This window comes from Lithobates pipiens, unplaced genomic scaffold, assembly GCF_037356315.1.
Source record: "Lithobates pipiens isolate NorthernLeopardFrog02 unplaced genomic scaffold, aLitPip1_a1.2 Scaffold_22, whole genome shotgun sequence".
Classification (NCBI taxonomy): domain Eukaryota; kingdom Metazoa; phylum Chordata; class Amphibia; order Anura; family Ranidae; genus Lithobates; species Lithobates pipiens.
This window is the reverse complement of record NW_027507784.1, coordinates 97,055,180-97,073,202: the sequence shown is the minus strand read 5'-3', so window position 1 is coordinate 97,073,202 and position 18,023 is coordinate 97,055,180. Positions and strand designations below refer to the sequence as shown.

General features: G+C 48.4%; 1 protein-coding gene across 5 annotated transcripts in view; it reads left to right on the top strand.

Annotated features, from left to right (window-relative positions):
- Nucleotides 1–18,023, top strand: part of FASTKD1 (FAST kinase domains 1) — a 96,889-nt gene that overhangs the window by 17,742 nt on the left and 61,124 nt on the right. For 3 of the 5 annotated variants that reach the window (XM_077447927.1, XM_077447928.1, XM_077447926.1), the window contains one exon: nt 13,994–14,104. The exons of the other annotated variants lie outside the window; for them this stretch is intronic. In XM_077447927.1, coding sequence (XP_077304053.1) covers nt 13,994–14,104 — 111 coding nt within the window. The remainder of the gene's footprint in view (nt 1–13,993; nt 14,105–18,023) is intronic. 5 annotated transcript variants of the gene reach the window in all.

The following is an 18,023-nucleotide window of genomic DNA, read 5'->3' as shown; positions in this document are numbered from 1 at the left end:
CTTTGTTGTCTTCACTGTAAAGCTCAGTCTGTGTGTGGTTGCAAAAGCGTGTGTAAAGGGATTTTTCAAGGTAAAAGAAATCTGCAAAAAATGTTTTCTTTCTCCCCCTGATGGGACCAGAGGGTTAGGGAGACATCAGCGCTGTACCCCCCTTACATTACCCCCAAGCCACCCCTGCTGCCCCCCCACCCCCCTCGTGTTGGGTCTGTAGACCCGAAAGCGTGGGAATATTTTTAAATATAAAAAGGGGCAGGATTTTTCTCAGCGGGGGCGTGGCCTAAACACGGTGCAGTGAACGTCCACGAGTATGCACGGCGGGCTAAACAGATTAAGCCACAGCTGTGACAGTCTTTCCATGGCTGATCATGAAGAGACAAGCAGCCTGCAACACAGGGACACAAGAGCTGTGGGACACGTATGGATTGCAAAATTGGTCAGCTGAAGCACCATGTAAAAACCTCCTAACTGGGTTCCCTTTTCATGGGGAGCGACCAGGGGTCAAGTCCTGGAAAAAAAAAAAAAGGGAACTCGCCCAAGATCCCCCCCACCCCCACCTCAAAAATACAAAATGTGTGTATCGCATTTACATTAGGGTCCGCAGAGTTCCCACTTGCAGTGTAAGGTGGAATCCTGCAGACTCTGATGTAAAGGGGAATTCCGGGAACTCTGCCCCCTAGTGTTCTCTGTATCCTTAACTCCCCCCCCCCCCCAGTAATGTCCTCTGTCCCCTTCACTCCCCCCCCCCCCAGTAATATCCTCTGCCATCCTTCACTCCCCCTCCCAGTTATGTCCCCTGCCCCCCTTCACCTCCCCCCAGTAATGTCTTCTGCCCCCCTTCACCCCCCCCCCAGTAATTTCCAGTTCCTGGAAGAGTGGGGGCTGGTGAGATCTCAATTGACCTGTCAGCGAGGTGATAAGCTGACAGCAGTGTGGTGTTGTTCCTGCGTTGACCATGAGGTGGCAGCAATGGCCCCATAGAGTGGAGGCTAGGTGGTATCGGTAGTAGTGGAGATGTGTGCGGCAGCGGGGTGAAGGAGGAGAAATTAGGAAGGAGAGTGGAATGGCACACACCTGTGACATCACACACCAGGCATGCCGATTCTACAAGGTTTGCCATTACACCGGGACACTCACAGCCGGTGTTTGGGACTCGGGAGTTGTAGTTTCCTCCTGCGCTGCTCAGTTCTCTCCAGTCTCCACCCACCGCCACCAGGAACTTGTGCGCGTTCCGGACTACAACTCCCGGAATGCAGTACAGCAGATTGCCCTCCCAGCTCAGCCTGCCCCTGTTCAAAGGCCAGTCTTGCTAAAGGGAACTGCGTTCCTGCTATGGAAAAAGTACAGGAACTCCGTTCCCATGCGTTCCTGCTGGACTTGAGCCCTGGGAGCAACTATTTGGAGAAGACTTGGACAAATATATTCAAACAATTTCTGGTGGGCAAAGTATTCTTTTGCCAGTCAAAAGAAAGTATAAACGCCCTTCATTTAAACTGGCTCTTTCCCCTGCACCAGGGGCTTCCACCTCTGGGCAATGGCCTCTGCTGTCAGACTCTAGAGGAAAACCTCAGGAGTCAGACCCAGGCTCAAAAGAAGACCTTGGGTTGGAAACCTGCAAAGTAGAATCCTAAAGCTTCATCTTTAAGAGGCAAGCTCCCTCAGCAAAGTGTGGGGGGGGGGGGAGACTTCTGCAGTTTTCAGAAGTCTGAAAAGAGGAAATTCAGGACAGATGGGTCATCTCCACTGTAACGCTGGGGTACAAGCTGGATTTTTGGGACTTTCCACCCTCTCGCTTCCTGAGGTCAAGCGTTCACAAAGATCCAGAGAAAAGACTATCTCTGTTTCCGGCACTAGACCGATTCAATATCTCAAGGGGTGATCATACAGATCCCCACAAAGGAACAAGGTCTAGGGTTTTATTCAAATCTTTTCATGATGCCAAAACCAAATGGAGACATCAGACCCATTCTAGATCCAAGAAATCTAAATCCGTTCCTGAAGACCCTGCTCCTGTCACAGATCAGCTGCGAAGCTGACCTGTGTCTCACCTTTACTGCAGTGGGTCAGCTGGCATCTGTTGTCCACTGTCAGGTGTTCAGCTCTGTGCAATCTGCAGCTATGGGTGTCGACGCCCTTCACCTGCTGCCTAATATATGTTTCCTTCCTGTTACTTCCTGTCCAGCCCCTCATGTGCTTCTCTATTTAAATCCCTTCCTAAATAGCTACCATTGCTTGAGCAACGTTTGTTTCTGAAGCTCCCCGTGTATCCTGTTTTACCTGACTTCTCGTGAACTGATCTTCTGTGTACCGACCCGGCTTGTTCTGATTACGTTTGTCTGCAGCCCGCCCTGACCTTGGCTCACTACCTGGCTTTCCTTACTTCATCCATCCATCCTTCTCTACAGTGTCTTCTGGTACTCCCCTAGCGAGCAGGGTGAACCCGGGGGTCGTGACCTGGGGTCAGCACGCAGCTAAGTCCAAACCTTCGTGAGAGGGTCCCTGGCGGAACACCGGCTGGCTCTTAGATTCCACGCCCTGGGGGATCCCGTGTCACCTGCTCGCCTGTGGGAAGTAGTACTGTGACAGCTCCTTTTACATGGAGAGGATCAGGTCAGTAGATTCTATCCTTCTGGCATCAATCAACATCAGGGATGCATATCTGCATGTCCCTATATTTCCCGCTCATCAAAAGTTTCTGCAGTTTGAGTTAGAACAACAGCATTTCCATTTTGTTGCCCTGCCCAGGCTAGCCACAGCACCCCGGGTGTTCACCAAAGTGCTGGCCCCACCTCTAGCTAGGTTAAGGGCACAGGGCATAACAGTCGTAGCATACCTAGACAATCTATTGCTAATTTATCAGTCGGTGGCTCATTTGAAGCAAAACATACACACTACAACCAATTATCTGGAAAGTTTGGGTTGGATTCTCAACCTAGAGAAATCCTCCTTAAACCGCTAAAAAGGCTGGAGTACTTGGATCTGATCATAGACACAGCTTAGGAAAAGGTGTCCTTGTGTCAGGCAAAGATCAACTCCATAAGAGAGCTGGTGCGGATGGTCAGGTCAAATGGCGATCCCTTAATTCGCCTTTGCATGAGGTTTCTAGAAACCATGGTGGCTTCATAAAAAGCAGTTCCCTATGCCCAGTTTCATTCAAGACTGTTGCAAAACAGTATCCTGTCTGCTTACAACAACACAATTCAATCTTTAGACTTGACAAGGCAGCTGCCCCCAAGGGCGTCCCAAAGCCTCACTTAGTTACTAACCCAGAATCTGCTGAAAGGAAAATACTTCAGAAAATCCGTCATCTGGAAAGTGGTAAGGACAGATGCCAGACTTTCAGGCTGGGGAGCAGTTATTACAAAAGACAACTGTCCAGGCACAGTGGTCAAGACCCGAAAAAACCTTGCCCATCAATATTCTAGAGATTCGGGCAGTGCGTCTGGCTCTAAAGGCCTGGACTTTCAGGTTACTGGATTGTCCTGTCAGGATTTGACAATGCCACAGCTGTGGCCTATATCAATCACCAAGGGGGCAGTAAAAGTCTCTCAGCGCAGAGAGAGGTGAACCATATTCTAACTTGGGCAGAAAGGAATGTTCCGTGCCTATCGGCAGTCTTCATTCTAGGGGTAGAGAATTGGCAGTCGGACTACTTGAGTCGCCAGCAGTTATTCCCAGGGGAATGGTCTCTTCACCCTGATGTATTTTGGTCTGTTTGCCAAAGATGGGGGACTTCGGATGTCGACCTTCTAGCGTCCAGGCTCAACATAAAGTTAGTCAACTTTGTTGCCAGAACAAGGGATCCATTCACATGCAGAACGGATGCATTGGTGACCCCATGGTATCAGTTATCACTGATCTATGCATTCCCCCTATTCAGTTGCTGCCTCAACGTCTCTGCAGGATCAAGCTGGAAAGAAAGCTGGTAATTCTGGTTGCACCAGTATGGCTCAAAAGGTCTTGGAATGCAGAAATCGTAAAGATGGCAGTGGAGGGCGTATGGTCCCTCCCACTATGGCCAGATCTGCTCTCACAGGGACCAATATTCCATCCTTCCTTACGGTCTCTAAATTTAACGGCTTGGCTATTGAAACCCACATTCTGAAGAAACGTGGGCTTTCCGGGTCAGTTATCTCTACCCTGATTAATGCAAGGAAGCCAGCTTCCAGAACCATATATTATAGGGTCTGGAGGGCTTATGTTTCCTGGTTTGAATCCAAGGGTTGGCACCCTTGGAGAGATATCATAGGCAGAATTCTTGCTTTTCTACAATTAGGGGTAGAAATTAAGTTGGCCTTGAGTACTAATCAAAGCCAAGCCTCTGCTTTATCGGTCTTATTTCAAATACCACTTGTCACTCATTTTTTAGTCTGGGGTTTTATACAAGGGGTAATTCTGCTTAATCCACCCGTCAAACCTCCCTTGAACCCTTGGGACTTGAACATAGTTTTGTCTGTGTTACAAAAACAGCCATTTTGAACCAGTGGCGTAACTAGAACCTTCAGGCCTCCGATGCAAGAAACCATGAAGGGCCCCCCTGAACCCCAGCCAGGGCCCTTCCCTCCGAGTCCGGCGGTGGAACTCCAGGGCATGGTCACAGGTATGACCTTTGTGAGCCCTGTAGTTCCACCACTGGTATCAGTAGTTTTTTTTTTTTTCAATTTTTAGGTTCCCCATTGGGGGACTGTCCCTAGCAGGATGGGGTCCCCGTCCCCAAAAGAGATGAGGTCCTTTTCTCCAGGGCATATGAAGTTACTGCCCCAGGTGTGAAGGGGTCCCTGTCCCCAGGGGGATATGGAGGGGGTATGTAATGGTGTGTGGGGGATGGGGTCCTCTCACCATGACCAAGCTGTAGGCCGCGCACTCATCCATGTTGGCCTGGGCTCCATCCAGTGTGCTGGAGGGGCGATCAGCATATCTCCCAGAAAGACCTTTCATTATCTGTGTATGACGGGGGAGGAGGGGGGCTGGCAGACAAGCCTGCAGTGTCCTCCAGGGAGCCAGCTCTCATAGGGCTGCACTGCATCTGTGTGCTTGCGTGAAGCAGGAGAGGGGTACTCTGAGGAGCCGGCTGAGGACACAGGTCATGCGGAGAATGCACAACTAAAGAGCAGCCAGTGCGATAGTCGAGCATGGAGCTCTGCTAGTCACCCTCTACCTCCAGCCACCCATGTGCATGGTGCACTGGAACCCCTAGCTGCCTATGCTGCTGCTGGCCATATGTAGAGGGGGCTGCATGGGCCCCCTGCATCACAGGGCCCAGTTGCGGTCGCAACTGCTGCACCCCCTATAGTTACGCCCCTGATTTGAACCGATACAACATAATCCCCTAGTCCTTCTGACAAGGAAGTTGGTATTTTTGGTTGCTATATCCTCAGCAAGGAGGGTTTCGGAATTGGCTGCTCTTTCTTGTAAAAAGCCATATTTTATTTTTCATGAGGACAGAACGGTGTTATGCCCTCGTCCAGACTTTTTGCCAAAGGTGGTTTCAGGTTTTCACCTGAACCAAGATATTGTCCTGCTATTGTTTTTTTTCCAAAACCATGTTCCAGGGAAGAAAAGTCACTACATTGTCTTCGTGTGGTGAGAGCACTGTCGCTAAATGGATTTGGCAAGTGATAATTCAAACTTATGGTTTAAGGGGTAAGCTTCCCTCTTTTCAAGTTAAGGCGCACTCTACTAGGGTGGATAGTGCTTCTTGGGCAGTGAATCATCAGGCCTCCATGGCTCAGATCTGTAAGGCTGCAACTTGGTCTTCAGTGCATATATTCACAAAATTTTATCAGCTGCATGTAAGGAGGTATGAGGATATCACCTTTAGGCGCATTGTGTTGTAGGCAGCAGTATAGGTCCTCAAGTTACCCTCTGGGTTGTGTCTACCTCCCCTCAAGTAGCATTGCTATGGGACCTCCCATTAAGTAATTACTTAAGGCTCTGTGTCCCATGATGTACGATAAAGAAAATAGGATTTTTATAACCGCTTACCTGTAAAATCCTTTTCTTGGAGTACATTGTGGGACACCGAGGTTCCTCCCCTCTTTTTTGAGTTTTAAGTATATTGCTTTGCTACAAAAACTGATGTGCTTCTGGAAGATGGAGGGAGTGAACGTCCTTGATTGGGTATAACCAGTGTCAACACATGAATGTGGCCTATAACCCATTAAGTAATTACTCAAGGGTCCGTGTCCCATGAATTACTCCAAGAAAAGGATTTTACAGGTAAGCTGTTATAAAAATCCTATTTTTTGCTTGGTGTTCGTTGCATCATGGCTTTTTTTTCCAGTTTGGATTTAATCTGGGATTGGCCTTTGTGCAAGGTGTCACGTGCATAGTCCTACAGGTTATGCCTCCATTGGAACTTTGTGCTTTCTATATTGCAGAAATCTGTTTGATCCCATCTGGGATATTGCATTTAGTCTTGCATCAGAAGGTTTATTTTTTTTATTTTATTTTTTTTTGGTTGCTTTGCTTTGAGATGCAGTTTCAGAAATGGCTGCTCTTGCTGTAAGCAGCAGTTTATGGTGTTTCATTGTGACAAGGTGTTTTTTTTGGACTCGGCTGACCTTTTTTACTGAAGGTGGTTTGTTCCATCTCAACCAGGACATTGTGTTGCTTCCTTTTTGTCCTATGTGTCAGACTCGGAGGGGCTCCTAATTGCTTAAGATGTGTTATGTGCTATCAGGTATTACCTGATGCCTATCGCTGCAATTTGTCAGTCTGTTTCCCTCTTTGTGCTTTCTGGAGCCCAAGGAAGGGTCGCGCAGCCAATTCTCAATGGTCTTTGGTGCATACTTTTGCAAAGTTTTACCACTTGGATGTTCCAGGTGCTGAGGGCTCCACCTTTGGTTGGCAAGTTTTGCAGGCTCGAGCATGTGATTTCTAACCTGTTCTGGTTTTAATTGTTCTTGGAATCTGTTGGCTTATTGTCATTTTGCCCTCCCCCCTCGTATTCAGTGCTTTGGTACATCTCTTTTTTTTTTTTTGAAAAAGATGATGAAAGATGAAAAAGAAGAATAAGGTCCTTCTTGTTTCTTTTATTCTTCCCTTAATCGAAAAAACAAACTTTATTGAAAAAAAGAAGGAAACAGAGAAGATGACATACATAGTAGGCATACATACGGTACATCTAGTATCAAGGGCCGTTCTGGCCAAAGCAGTGTTGCATACATGAGTGCTTTGGGTTAGCTGCGCTGTATAGGGTTCAGACACCCATCATAGGTCGAGTCAGCACAGAGCTAATTTGTGTCAACCAGGGGAAGGGGAGCAGACAAAGAAAGAAGGGGGACGGGGACATGATAAAAGTAGGCTCATGAGGCGGAGGAAGCACAGAAAGGGGAAAGCAGAGGGGGGCAAGGGATCAATATAACAACCCCATCCCCCAACCATCTACCCCAGATCCGCTCGTATTTAAGTGGACATCCTCTATGCGTATAGATCAGTTTCTTATACGGGAGGGTATCGTTAACCTCTTTCTTCCAGCATTGGACCGTGGGGGGGAGGGCCTGCATCCAGCCACTAGCAATCACTTTTCTCGCCAGGAACAGCGTTTCATGCAAAAAGGTGCGAAGGGATTTGTCCGCGTCTAATTCTGGCAAGAGACCAAGCTGGCACAGCTTTGGGTCAAGGCTAGCAGGAGAGCCCATCTGGTCATGGAGAAAGCGAATTACCTGTATCCAGTATGTTTGGATAACCGGACAGGACCATATGAGGTGATAGAGCCTGGAGCGCGGTCGCATAAGCGTCATCCTGGAGTATACATGGGTTTGAACCGTGCTATCTTCTGGGGGGTCAGGTATGTCCTATGGATAATGTACAGCTGTGTGAGGCGGTCCGACAGCCTGGGGGAGACTCTCTTCATATCCCCCAAGACTTCATCCCACTCCTCATCCTCAATTATTCCAACATCCACCTCTCATCCGGCCTTAGCAGCATAAGCCAATGCCCCATTGCCTGGGAGACGGATGGTGGAGTAAAGGGTGGAGATCAACTTGGTTGGCTCAGCACCTGTGATTATATCTACTATAGGGGGGACTGTCAGGGTGGGGTTGGAACCAGCAAATTGAGTCTGTATCATGTGTCGGAGCTGTAAATATCTGAAGAAGAGGTGGTTAGGGAGTGTGAATTCTTCCTTTAGCGTTTGAAAGGATTTAAGCCCAGTGTTAGTCATAATGTGGTGCATGTATAGGATCCCATAACGTGTCCAAGCTGCGGGGTCCGGAACGGACAGCAGTTCGGGCAACTGAGTGTTGAACCAGAGAGGAGTGTAACAATGAAACTGTGGGGTCCCAAGTTTTTTAAGGGCCGTCCGCCATACCCTCCGGTGGTGCGTCAGCATGTCTTCTTTGTGATGGGGGGAACGTTTTTGACAATGGGGCCCTAAGGATTGACTGAAGTGGGGTGTGGGCAGGGTCGTCGGGGCGTTTACAAAGTAATGTCTGGTATCTTGGTAGCTCGCTCTTGTCAAAGTGATAAAAATGGGACAACTGGGAGGCAAGATAATAATCCTGGAAATCTGGAAGAGCAGCCCCTCCCATTGTCACTGGGTTCTTCAGAATTCTACAAGACAATTTGTGTCTGCTGTGACCCCATATAAATGAATTAAGAATTGATTTGATCGTCTTTTTAAAAAATTTTGTGGTATATACAGGGGTACATGCCACACCAAATAAAGTATCTTGGGCAGGATTATCATTTTGACCAGATTGATGCGTCCCATAACACCCAGAGGTAGTCTGGCCAAGGTTTGTGTCTTGTTCTTGATCAGGGTGTAGAGGGGTTCAATGTTAAGGGGTACATAGTCTGTCAGCAATCTAGTGACCTGCACTCCTAAATACTTGACCACTGAAACCCTAGGGAGATTTAGAGGAGGGGACGTGGGCACAGGGGGGAAATGATCAAGCGGAAGGATCTGGGATTTAGACCAGTTGATACTCAGACCCGAATGACTACCAATACAGTCTATGGTGTGAAGGGCTGCAAGAAGGGAGGGACCCGAGTCGGCTAAGTAGAGGAGTGTATCGTCAGCATACATCCCGATCTTTTCTTTCAGATTACCTATCCTAAGGCCACGAATTCTGGTGTCTGCGCAAACCATAATAGCCAGTGGTTCCACAGCCAACGCATACAGCATGGGAGAAAGGGGGCAACCTTGTTGAGTCCCTCTCTCCAGCGGGAACTGATCAGAGAGCCAACCGTTCACAAACACCTTGGCTATCGGGGATTGATACAGGAGTTGGACCCATCGAATAAAGTTGGGGCCAAGTCCAAATCCCGAGAGGCACTCCCACAGGTAGTTCCACTCCACGGAGTCTAAGGCCTTTGCAGCATCTAAGGCCACCACGACCCGCGAGCCGACTTCGTCATGGGATCCCTGGATGTTCATAAGTAAGCGGCGGATATTCATGGCGGTGTTTTTTCCTGGCATAAAGCCGGTCTGGTCAGGGTGGATCAGTGAGAGGATGACCTGATTAAGGCGGGAGGCAAGAATCTTGGCCAGTATTTTAATGTCGACCTGTAATAGGGAGATGGGTCTATATGATTCCGGATAGTTAGTGTCCTTCCCGGGCTTGGGAATTACTACTATTTGCGCTTCTCTCATGGAGGGGGGTAGGATTCCCGTGTCAAATATGGATTCATATAGGTTATGGAGTTTAGGGGTCAAAATTTCAGAGTAGGTGGCATAGAATTCAAGCGGTAGGCCGTCCAGTCCTGGTGCCTTAGAAGTGGCCAGAGAGGAGATGGCCTCGGAAATATCCTCCTCCAGTAATAGGGGCCTCTAAAAGGTCGCGTTGGGCGTCTGTCAGTTTGGGAAATGTAATTCTTGCTAGGTAGTCTCTGGTGTCTTGGGGAGTATGAGTGACCCGGGTGGCGTAGAGTGCTCGATAAAACCTCGCAAATTCCTCTGCCACCTGTTGTGGATCAGTAATACCATTCCCCTGGATGTCTATCAGTGATACCACAACTGGGGGACGGGAATCTAAGTGTTGCCGAGGTAAGCAAGTAGTTTGCCCGATCTTTCTCCATACTCAAATATCCTTTGCCTAGAGAAAAAGATGCGCTGCTTGGCCTTTTCCATATGCAGTTGGGAGACCTGTCGTAGCTGAAGCTTAAGATTAGTAGCTGCGTCAGGCGAGGGGTCTCTGTGAAACTCCTCCTCCAGTCTTTGTAGGAGGTCTGTAGCCTGTTGGACAACAAGTTTTGACGACCGCTTAAGTCTGTTAATACGTGTGGTGAGCAGAGAGCGGGCGTAAAGCTTAAATGTGTCCCACACTATGTCATGTGTAGCGGAGTCCCTGTTAACTGTAAAATAGTGTTGCAATTCCGTTGGGATGTCTTCTTGCTTCTGCAGGGCGGTTAGCCAAAATGGGTTCAGCCGCCAAGTAGGAGAGGGAGAGGCCTTCAGGAGCCGCATCGTAATCCAGTAGGGGGCGTGATCTGAGAGAATTCTCAGAGCGAAGCCCGCATCTCCCAGTCTGGGTGTCGGGGTCTGTGAGATGAGGATGAAGTCAATTCGGGACATTGTGTTATGGCTGGCTGAGAAGCACGAATATGCTTTAGCCTGCGGATGCTTATGGCGCCATGTATCCACAAGAGCAAAGTCGGTCAATATACGATGTAGTCTGGTATGGGCTGGTGGGTCACCAGGGGAGTCCGGTGTGCCCATTCGGTCCAGAGCGGGAGTGAGGGTCATATTAAAGTCCCCCATCCACACTGCCGGCACCGAGGGGTAATGTGCCATAAATGTAAGGCCCTCCTTAAGTACAACTGAGTTATAGGGAGGGGGGACATAGCAGGCTATTATCAAAATAGGGGATCCATTGATGGTGGCATATAGGAATACATATCTGCCCCACCGGTCCGTCTGGAGCAGCACTAGATCAAACTGCACCCTTTTAGCAATTAGGACCGAAACCCCCCTGGAGTATGAGGTGTGGGTAGCATGATACGCCCAACCTATCCACGGCTTTTTGAGAGAGGACTGGAGATGGCCAGTAACATGGGTCTCAACAAGCGCGATGATGTCAGCACGCTGGGACTTAAGGAACGTCAGGGTGGCAGTGCGTTTTATCTTATTCCGCATGCCTCTGACATTCCACGTAAGGAACTTTAGAGAGCTCATGGTGGGTGCAGAGCGTATACAATAAACCATAGGCGGGCCAGCAGCAGCAGAGCAGTCATGGCCAATTCAGTTCGCACAAAACACAATAGCAGCCAATTCCAATAATGCATGTATGACTTTAACATAGTACCTTCGGCATAAACAAACTTTAGCAAACACAGTGATGTAAAAAAATAAAAACCACAACATCCCGCCCCCCACCCAGTCCAGCGCCACCTCAACACTGCTTGGACATCATACCCCAGAACTGGGTACCAACAGGGAACATCCAATGCTTAGGACCCATTGGAGGCAAGGAACTTAATTGCAGAGGAGCATAGATACCCAAGGTAACAAAGAAAAAAACAAAGTGGGAGAAAAAAAAAATCAAACAAATGGGGGAGGAAAAAGTACACAAAAGTCCTAAAAATCCTAGGGGGGCGACTTCTTCTCTGGAAGGTGCATGGGGAGTAGGAGCCAAAAAGGTGTGACACCATCATGGCTGAGCAGGGGAGCTCCGCCCGCCATATGGATGATGAATAAGGTATAGTAGAAAAGTCCTGGATGTCGTGTAATCCACAGTCTTCCCCAGGCGCTCCTCAGGTACAGGGGAGGCAGGGATCTCAAAGCAGTGAGGACGCCGGGAGAGGATGGTCATGCTGTGAGATCCAGTACGAGGTGCAAAAAAAGGGTAATTATTCCGGGTTTGTCCCCTGGCCCTGCAAAGGGCATTCATTTATAATGTGCCCATCGCGACGACTGAATCATCAGAGTAGCAGCAGGAGCGAGCACGGGCACCCATGGGAGCGGGAGAAAAAAAAGCGTCCACAGCTTATAGGTAGGGTAACATGGTCAGTCTCGGCGTTCCCTCTGGTCAATCCAGGTGGATGCCAATGCAGGGTCTTCGAAAAAGTGGGTTCGGCCCTCGTATTCCACGCGAAGCTTCGCAGGATACAGCATTGCGTATTTGAGGTGTAGAACCCGGAGGCGTCGCTTAACATCCTGGAACCTGGATCGCTGCCGTTGTACCTCGCTGGAAAAGTCTCGGAATACTGCCACATGAGTATTGATATATTACCCCTCTCTAGTCAGGCGGAGGATTTTGTCACGATCTCTGAAGTTAAGAAATTTCGCTATCAGGGTGCGTGGTGGGGCCCCCTGGGGAGGAGGACGGGCCGGAATTCGATGAGCTCTCTCCACTGCGAACATCACCAAAAATGCCTCTCTGCCAAAGGTGGAGCTCAGGAGATTTTCAAGGAAACCCACCAGATCGTTGCCCTCCGCTGTCTCAGGGAGGCTAATAAAGCGGAGATTGCATCTCCGGAGACTATTTTCCATGTCATCCTGTTTTGCGCTAAGCTGTTGCAGCTGACGGCGTACCTCATCGGTTGTGTGTTGCAGGGGGTGTATGATGTCTTCAGCTCTACTGATGCGGGTCTCCGTCTCCGCCACGCGATCCCGGAGGGTAGAGAGATCTTGCCGGATGAGGGACACATCAATTTTGGAGGTGAGCGTGCTCTGACATAGGGCTTTAGTGGCCGACGTAGAGTGGTCTGCGTCAGAGGGAGCACCAGCGCCATCTTTGGCCCGGTGTTCCTCTTCATGACGGCGGTACCTGGCAAGCTTGTCAGCGGCCTCGTTGGACTTTTTCGGTGGGGACATGGTCCAGAAATGGTCCGGGGTGTTCCAAGATGGCCGCTATGTATTGGGCCAATTCTTCAATCTCCCCGCTCGCAACAACCGTGAAGTGCCGCAGTTAAGGTTTAGTAGACAGGGGCTTGGTGCCTGCAAAGATCAGCAGCTGCAGCAGGGGAGAAACGGGCACAGGGCTGGCAGGTGAGTGCAGATTACCTGGCAAGGGACCACAGTGGGTGTAGCAATATGGCCACTGCTCCAGGGCCCAGGCCGGCCCCACAGGCTATCCAACCGGCTGCTGCAGGGAAGATAGGCACTTCACAGGTGGCAGGGAGTAAGTTGGCTGCCACAGGCAGGCAGATAGATGGATATATACAGTCGATGAGGCCTATAGGGGCTGCTGCGGGTGGAGCAAGATGGCCGCCGGCTCGGGGACCAGGCCGGCGCCGCAGACTACTCCACCGTCCGCTATTAATAACAGAGTCCCCACACCCGCGGTCGAGGGCGATCCGATAGCCGGGGGTGCTGTGGAGCGGCTCCTGTGTGGCTCGGAGGGCTGAGGAGGCCCGAGGAAGCTGCCGCCGGGTGGAGCAAGATGGCCGCTGCTCCGGCGACTAGGCCGAAGCCGCAGTCTGTCCTACAGGCAGCCCCCAGGTATGTGTATCTTATCGGAGTGGCTCCGCGCAGCGTCCAAATCGGGCAGATGGCTCCACGGGAAGAGAGAGGAGTAAGGCAGGGTCGTCCAGGTGCTGTTCCAGGGAAGGATGTTGCAGGATTGTGTTAGCAGGAGTATGTACGAGCGGAGCTCTCACCGCAGACGTCCTACTCCATTGCACCTCAGATGCAATGCAGATGAAGATTCCCTGTTTCCTGAGATGTATGATAAAAAAACAGGATTTTTCACAGGGAACCCACCCATCTGCCTTATGGTTTGTTTGCTACAAAAACTAAAGCTCTGCCTAACAGGTAGAGGTTATGCCATGCAGGCAACCAAGGGTACTTCCTGTCATAGTCATCTTCCTTTTTTCTTTTCTTTTTTTTTCTTTTTGCCAGTGTCCAATCATTTGAAGGTGGCAGCATAACCCTATTGTAATGGAGATGAAGATACTGTGTCCTGCCTGTGATATACTCCAAGAAAAAGCTTTTCAAGTTTAAAAATCCAATAAAAAAAATCTTACATTTATCATTCTTCATTTTAATAAAGCCTTACATTTAATACATTTAATTTATTTTATTTTTTTTATAATTATTTATCCTTCACAGGCTTGAAAAGAAGCTCTCAAACTTTGCAAATAAGATGTCTCCCAAAAAACTGCACAATGTTCTGAAGACAATGGCAAACACTGAGTGTGCAAACGCTAAGCTCACCCAAAAGTAATTTTTTTTTCTATATTCAAACTATTGTTCTCTTTTTTTGTTTAATGTTTGTTACCCTTATGCCGCGTACACACGACCGGACTTTTGGACGTAGTAGTTCCGACGGTCTTTCGGCGGAGGTCCAATGGACTTATATCTAGATTATATATATATATATATATATATATATATATATATATATATATATATATATATATAGATATATAGATATATATATATATATATAGATATATAGATATAGATATATAGATATATAGATAGATAGATATCGGCCGATGGTAAGGTATTTTATAATAAGATGATAGTCCGAACTAGTGTTTAAAGGTGAAAATGTGGTGCATGGCCTGACAGCGAGTGGAATAGGATGCTCTCACAAGGATGTCTGGCCATTACTCCTGAAACACAACTATCCTGTGCCCATAGACGAACGTGCGCATACCACACTGCCTCTCACACTCCTAGGGAACCCAGACACAATGTCCCCATGGAAGCCGCAGAAGTCCGTGGTGAAGTTAGCCCAATACCGCCAACAGGATGGTGAGGAGACGTAGGAAGATGGCGCCGCAGAGAAGGCGGGGGGAACAAACGGCGGGAGATACAGAGCGGCTCCTGGAAGCTATGACTTTCTGCTGGACCTCACTCACTGCTCAAATTGAGGAGGTCAAAGGTAGATATCTCCCTCATCAGGCAGGATCTGCAAAAACTCTGAGATCGAGTCAAGACTGCAGAGAACAGATTGAGTAATGTGGAAGACTCTATCCCCCCCCACTGTAGGAAGGCTCAGACCGCATGCAGCGACAGATCCAGCAACTGTTCTCTAAACAGGACGACATGGAGAACAGACTGAGAAGATGTAACCTGTGCCTCATCGGTCTCCCTGAAGGAGCAGAGGGTAAGGACCCCACCAAATTTTTAGAACTGCTCATCACTACATATGGCAGGGAAGCCTTCTCCCCAATGCTAACAGTGGAGAGAGCCCACCACATGCCGGCGAGACCACCCCCACACATTCATAGCCAAGCTCCTTAATTATAAGGACCGGGACGCGGCCCTGAGAATGGACAGAGAAAAGGGTAATATCCCGATAGGAAACATAAAAGTCGCCATCTTCCCGGATTTCTCCGCAGAGGTCCAATGTCGCAGACGGGTTCATGGAGGTCAAACGCAGACTGCGAATACAGCACATTAAGTATGCCATGTTATTCCCAGCTCGCCTAAGGGTGGAACACAGAGCAGCCCCAGAGAATGCAGCCTAACACCACTGTAAGTACATTCACAGACATACTCTTTCATATACACTACAGTGTGCTCTACTTCTTTAACGCCGATTAGGGCCTTGCGCCGTGTTTTGGGCACTCAGTTACTCACATGCCATTTTATAAACTCCTGCTCAAAGTATCCTTTATACTTGCCTATCATACTGTAAGGCTTGGCAGAAATTGCAAAAGGGGAGAACCCAGGACACAAACACTTTAGCCACGAGAGTCAAGTCAAACCCTTAATCGTTTGGTTCTCTTTCACTACTTTTTTTTTTTTTTTTTTTTTTTCTTCCCTTTGGGGTCCTATGCAGCACAATATGTTACATTAGAGGCCGGAGCCTCGAGACTGCAGCAGTCCCACCCCCCCAAATGCAAGGTGCAGCGAGACTTTCCCCCACTCAGCACTAGGGAATACTTCTGTGAAAACGGAAGTTGCTGCAAACGACCACTATGTAACATTCACCCACTGAGGAGCTTGCGCCAACACTGCTCTGCACTACAGCTGCTCCGCAAGTTCACCCTTTCCTATGTTCATCAAGTAACGCTATTTTTTTCTTTTTTGAAAGAATTGTTCAAATGGTTTGGGGATCCCCACTGTGGGGAGTGGTGGGGGGGTATTTTTCGTTGAGTAAACATACACATGATGTATTCCGAATACAGGTAACACTGTAAAAATCCATGCTGACACAGGTACCATATGCTATGCCTAAATTGTCATTTATTATGCTGACTGTGACAAATGAGACTTCAAGTAGCTTATTCGCAAGAGCCAGAAGGTTAAGTGTAGCTGTTTCACACCATCCCAGAATAGATAACTTATGGCGTCTTTAAAATTACTCACCTTGAATGTGAGAGGTCTGCGTGAGAAGGTAAAACTCTCGGCAGCTCTTGCATTCATTAAAAAACAATGGGCTGATATAATAGTGCTGGTTTAAACTCCATGTGGAGGGGAGGTTGCAGATGGCCCTCCACCGTCCTTGGGTGGGGTGGGCATTCCACTCAACCCACACACCACGCGCGTGGAGTCTCCATTCTCATAGTCAAATCTGTACACTTTGATCTTAGCGAAGTCGCCACAGGCTTTAGGTTTCTGCAGGTAAGACATGCAACTCAGGCACAATTTCGAAGCACCCCCTCATCCTATTATGGCCATAGCCAAATATACAGACCTGCGAGGCTTGATATCCACATTCTACAACATGCTCTCTGTCCCCACCTCCACTAAGATAGCATTCGACCTGAAACCACGCTGGGAGAGGGAGGTGGGACCCATGGAGGACGAGGAATGGGAGGAGGCTCTGGAGACCTGTAAAGCAGTGTCCCCCAGGCTCTCGGACAGACTATTATAGATTTATATAACACACAGGGCATATCTCACCCCCCCCCCCCCCCCATTCGTGTAGCTAGATACAAACATAACCAGTCTACCCTGTGCCTGCTGTGTGGACAAGAGATGGGCACATTTTTCCATCTAATATGGGCATGTGAAAAAATACAAGGGCTCTGGAAACAAGTCGTAACTTTTTTGCATGACACCATGGGCTCTCCCATATCCCTAGACCCAAAACAATGTATACTTGGGATACTTCCCGATACTGTACTGTAGTCAAATTCACAAAAAAATTCCTCCACAAAACCCTATTCTCAGTCAGGAAAATACTTACCGGGAAATGGATGAGACCAAACGCCCCCCCCCCCCCCCCCCCCCCGGAATGGAAAGCAGATGTAAACATATCCTTGCCCTATAAAAAATGCATATATATCAATAGAGGTTGCCCAGCCGAATACAAAAAGATCTGGCACCTCTGGCTACAGGAATCTGAAACATGCAGTTAAACATGAACTTGACCAGTGACGCAAAGGCTCAAACACATAAAGAGATAAACAATTTTTTATTTGCAGTATTGTGTGCATACACTTATACAAATACAAATCGGCATATGCCATTGTAAGATGTTTAATATACCTGCCATGAATGTACAATTCGCTTCTTGGAAACTATTATGCAACTTATGTATACAAGTACTGTATTATCACAGTGAGGACTCCTCTGCTGTCCAGTGCTGCAGCTGATTGGCTGCAGGTCCTGATTGAATGGTAACATAAGTCAGTTGTTAAAGCGACTTCTGTTGATCAGGAACAGCCACAATTTGTCCAGCCCCCGGTTGAATTTTGATCCATCTGTGGCCAGCTAAAAGTAATATTAAAGTCTTGTTTTTTTTGTTTTTGTTTTAAATAACAAACCTGTCCTGGTGTAGTGGTTTTGCTCAGAGCAGCTCGGATCCTCCTCTTCTCTGGTCCTAAATTGGCACTCCTGGCTCCTCTCTCCTGCTGGGTGACCCCCACAGCAAGCGGCTTGTTCTGGGGCACCCAAGCAGGTGTACTCCTGAGCCATGGCTCAGTGTGTCCTATCACACATGGAGCTGTGGCTTTCCAACCCCCCGTCTCCTGATTGGCTCACTGGCTTTGATTGACAGCTGCCAAGAACTAACCAGGAGTGCGAGTCCTTATTGCATTTTAGTGTAAATATGAGATCTGAGGTCTTTTTGATCCCAGATCTCATATTTAAGAGGTACTGTCCATGCTTTTTTTTTCTATTACAAGGGATGTTTACATTCCTTGTAATAGGAATAAAAGTGACACTTTTTTTTGTTTTT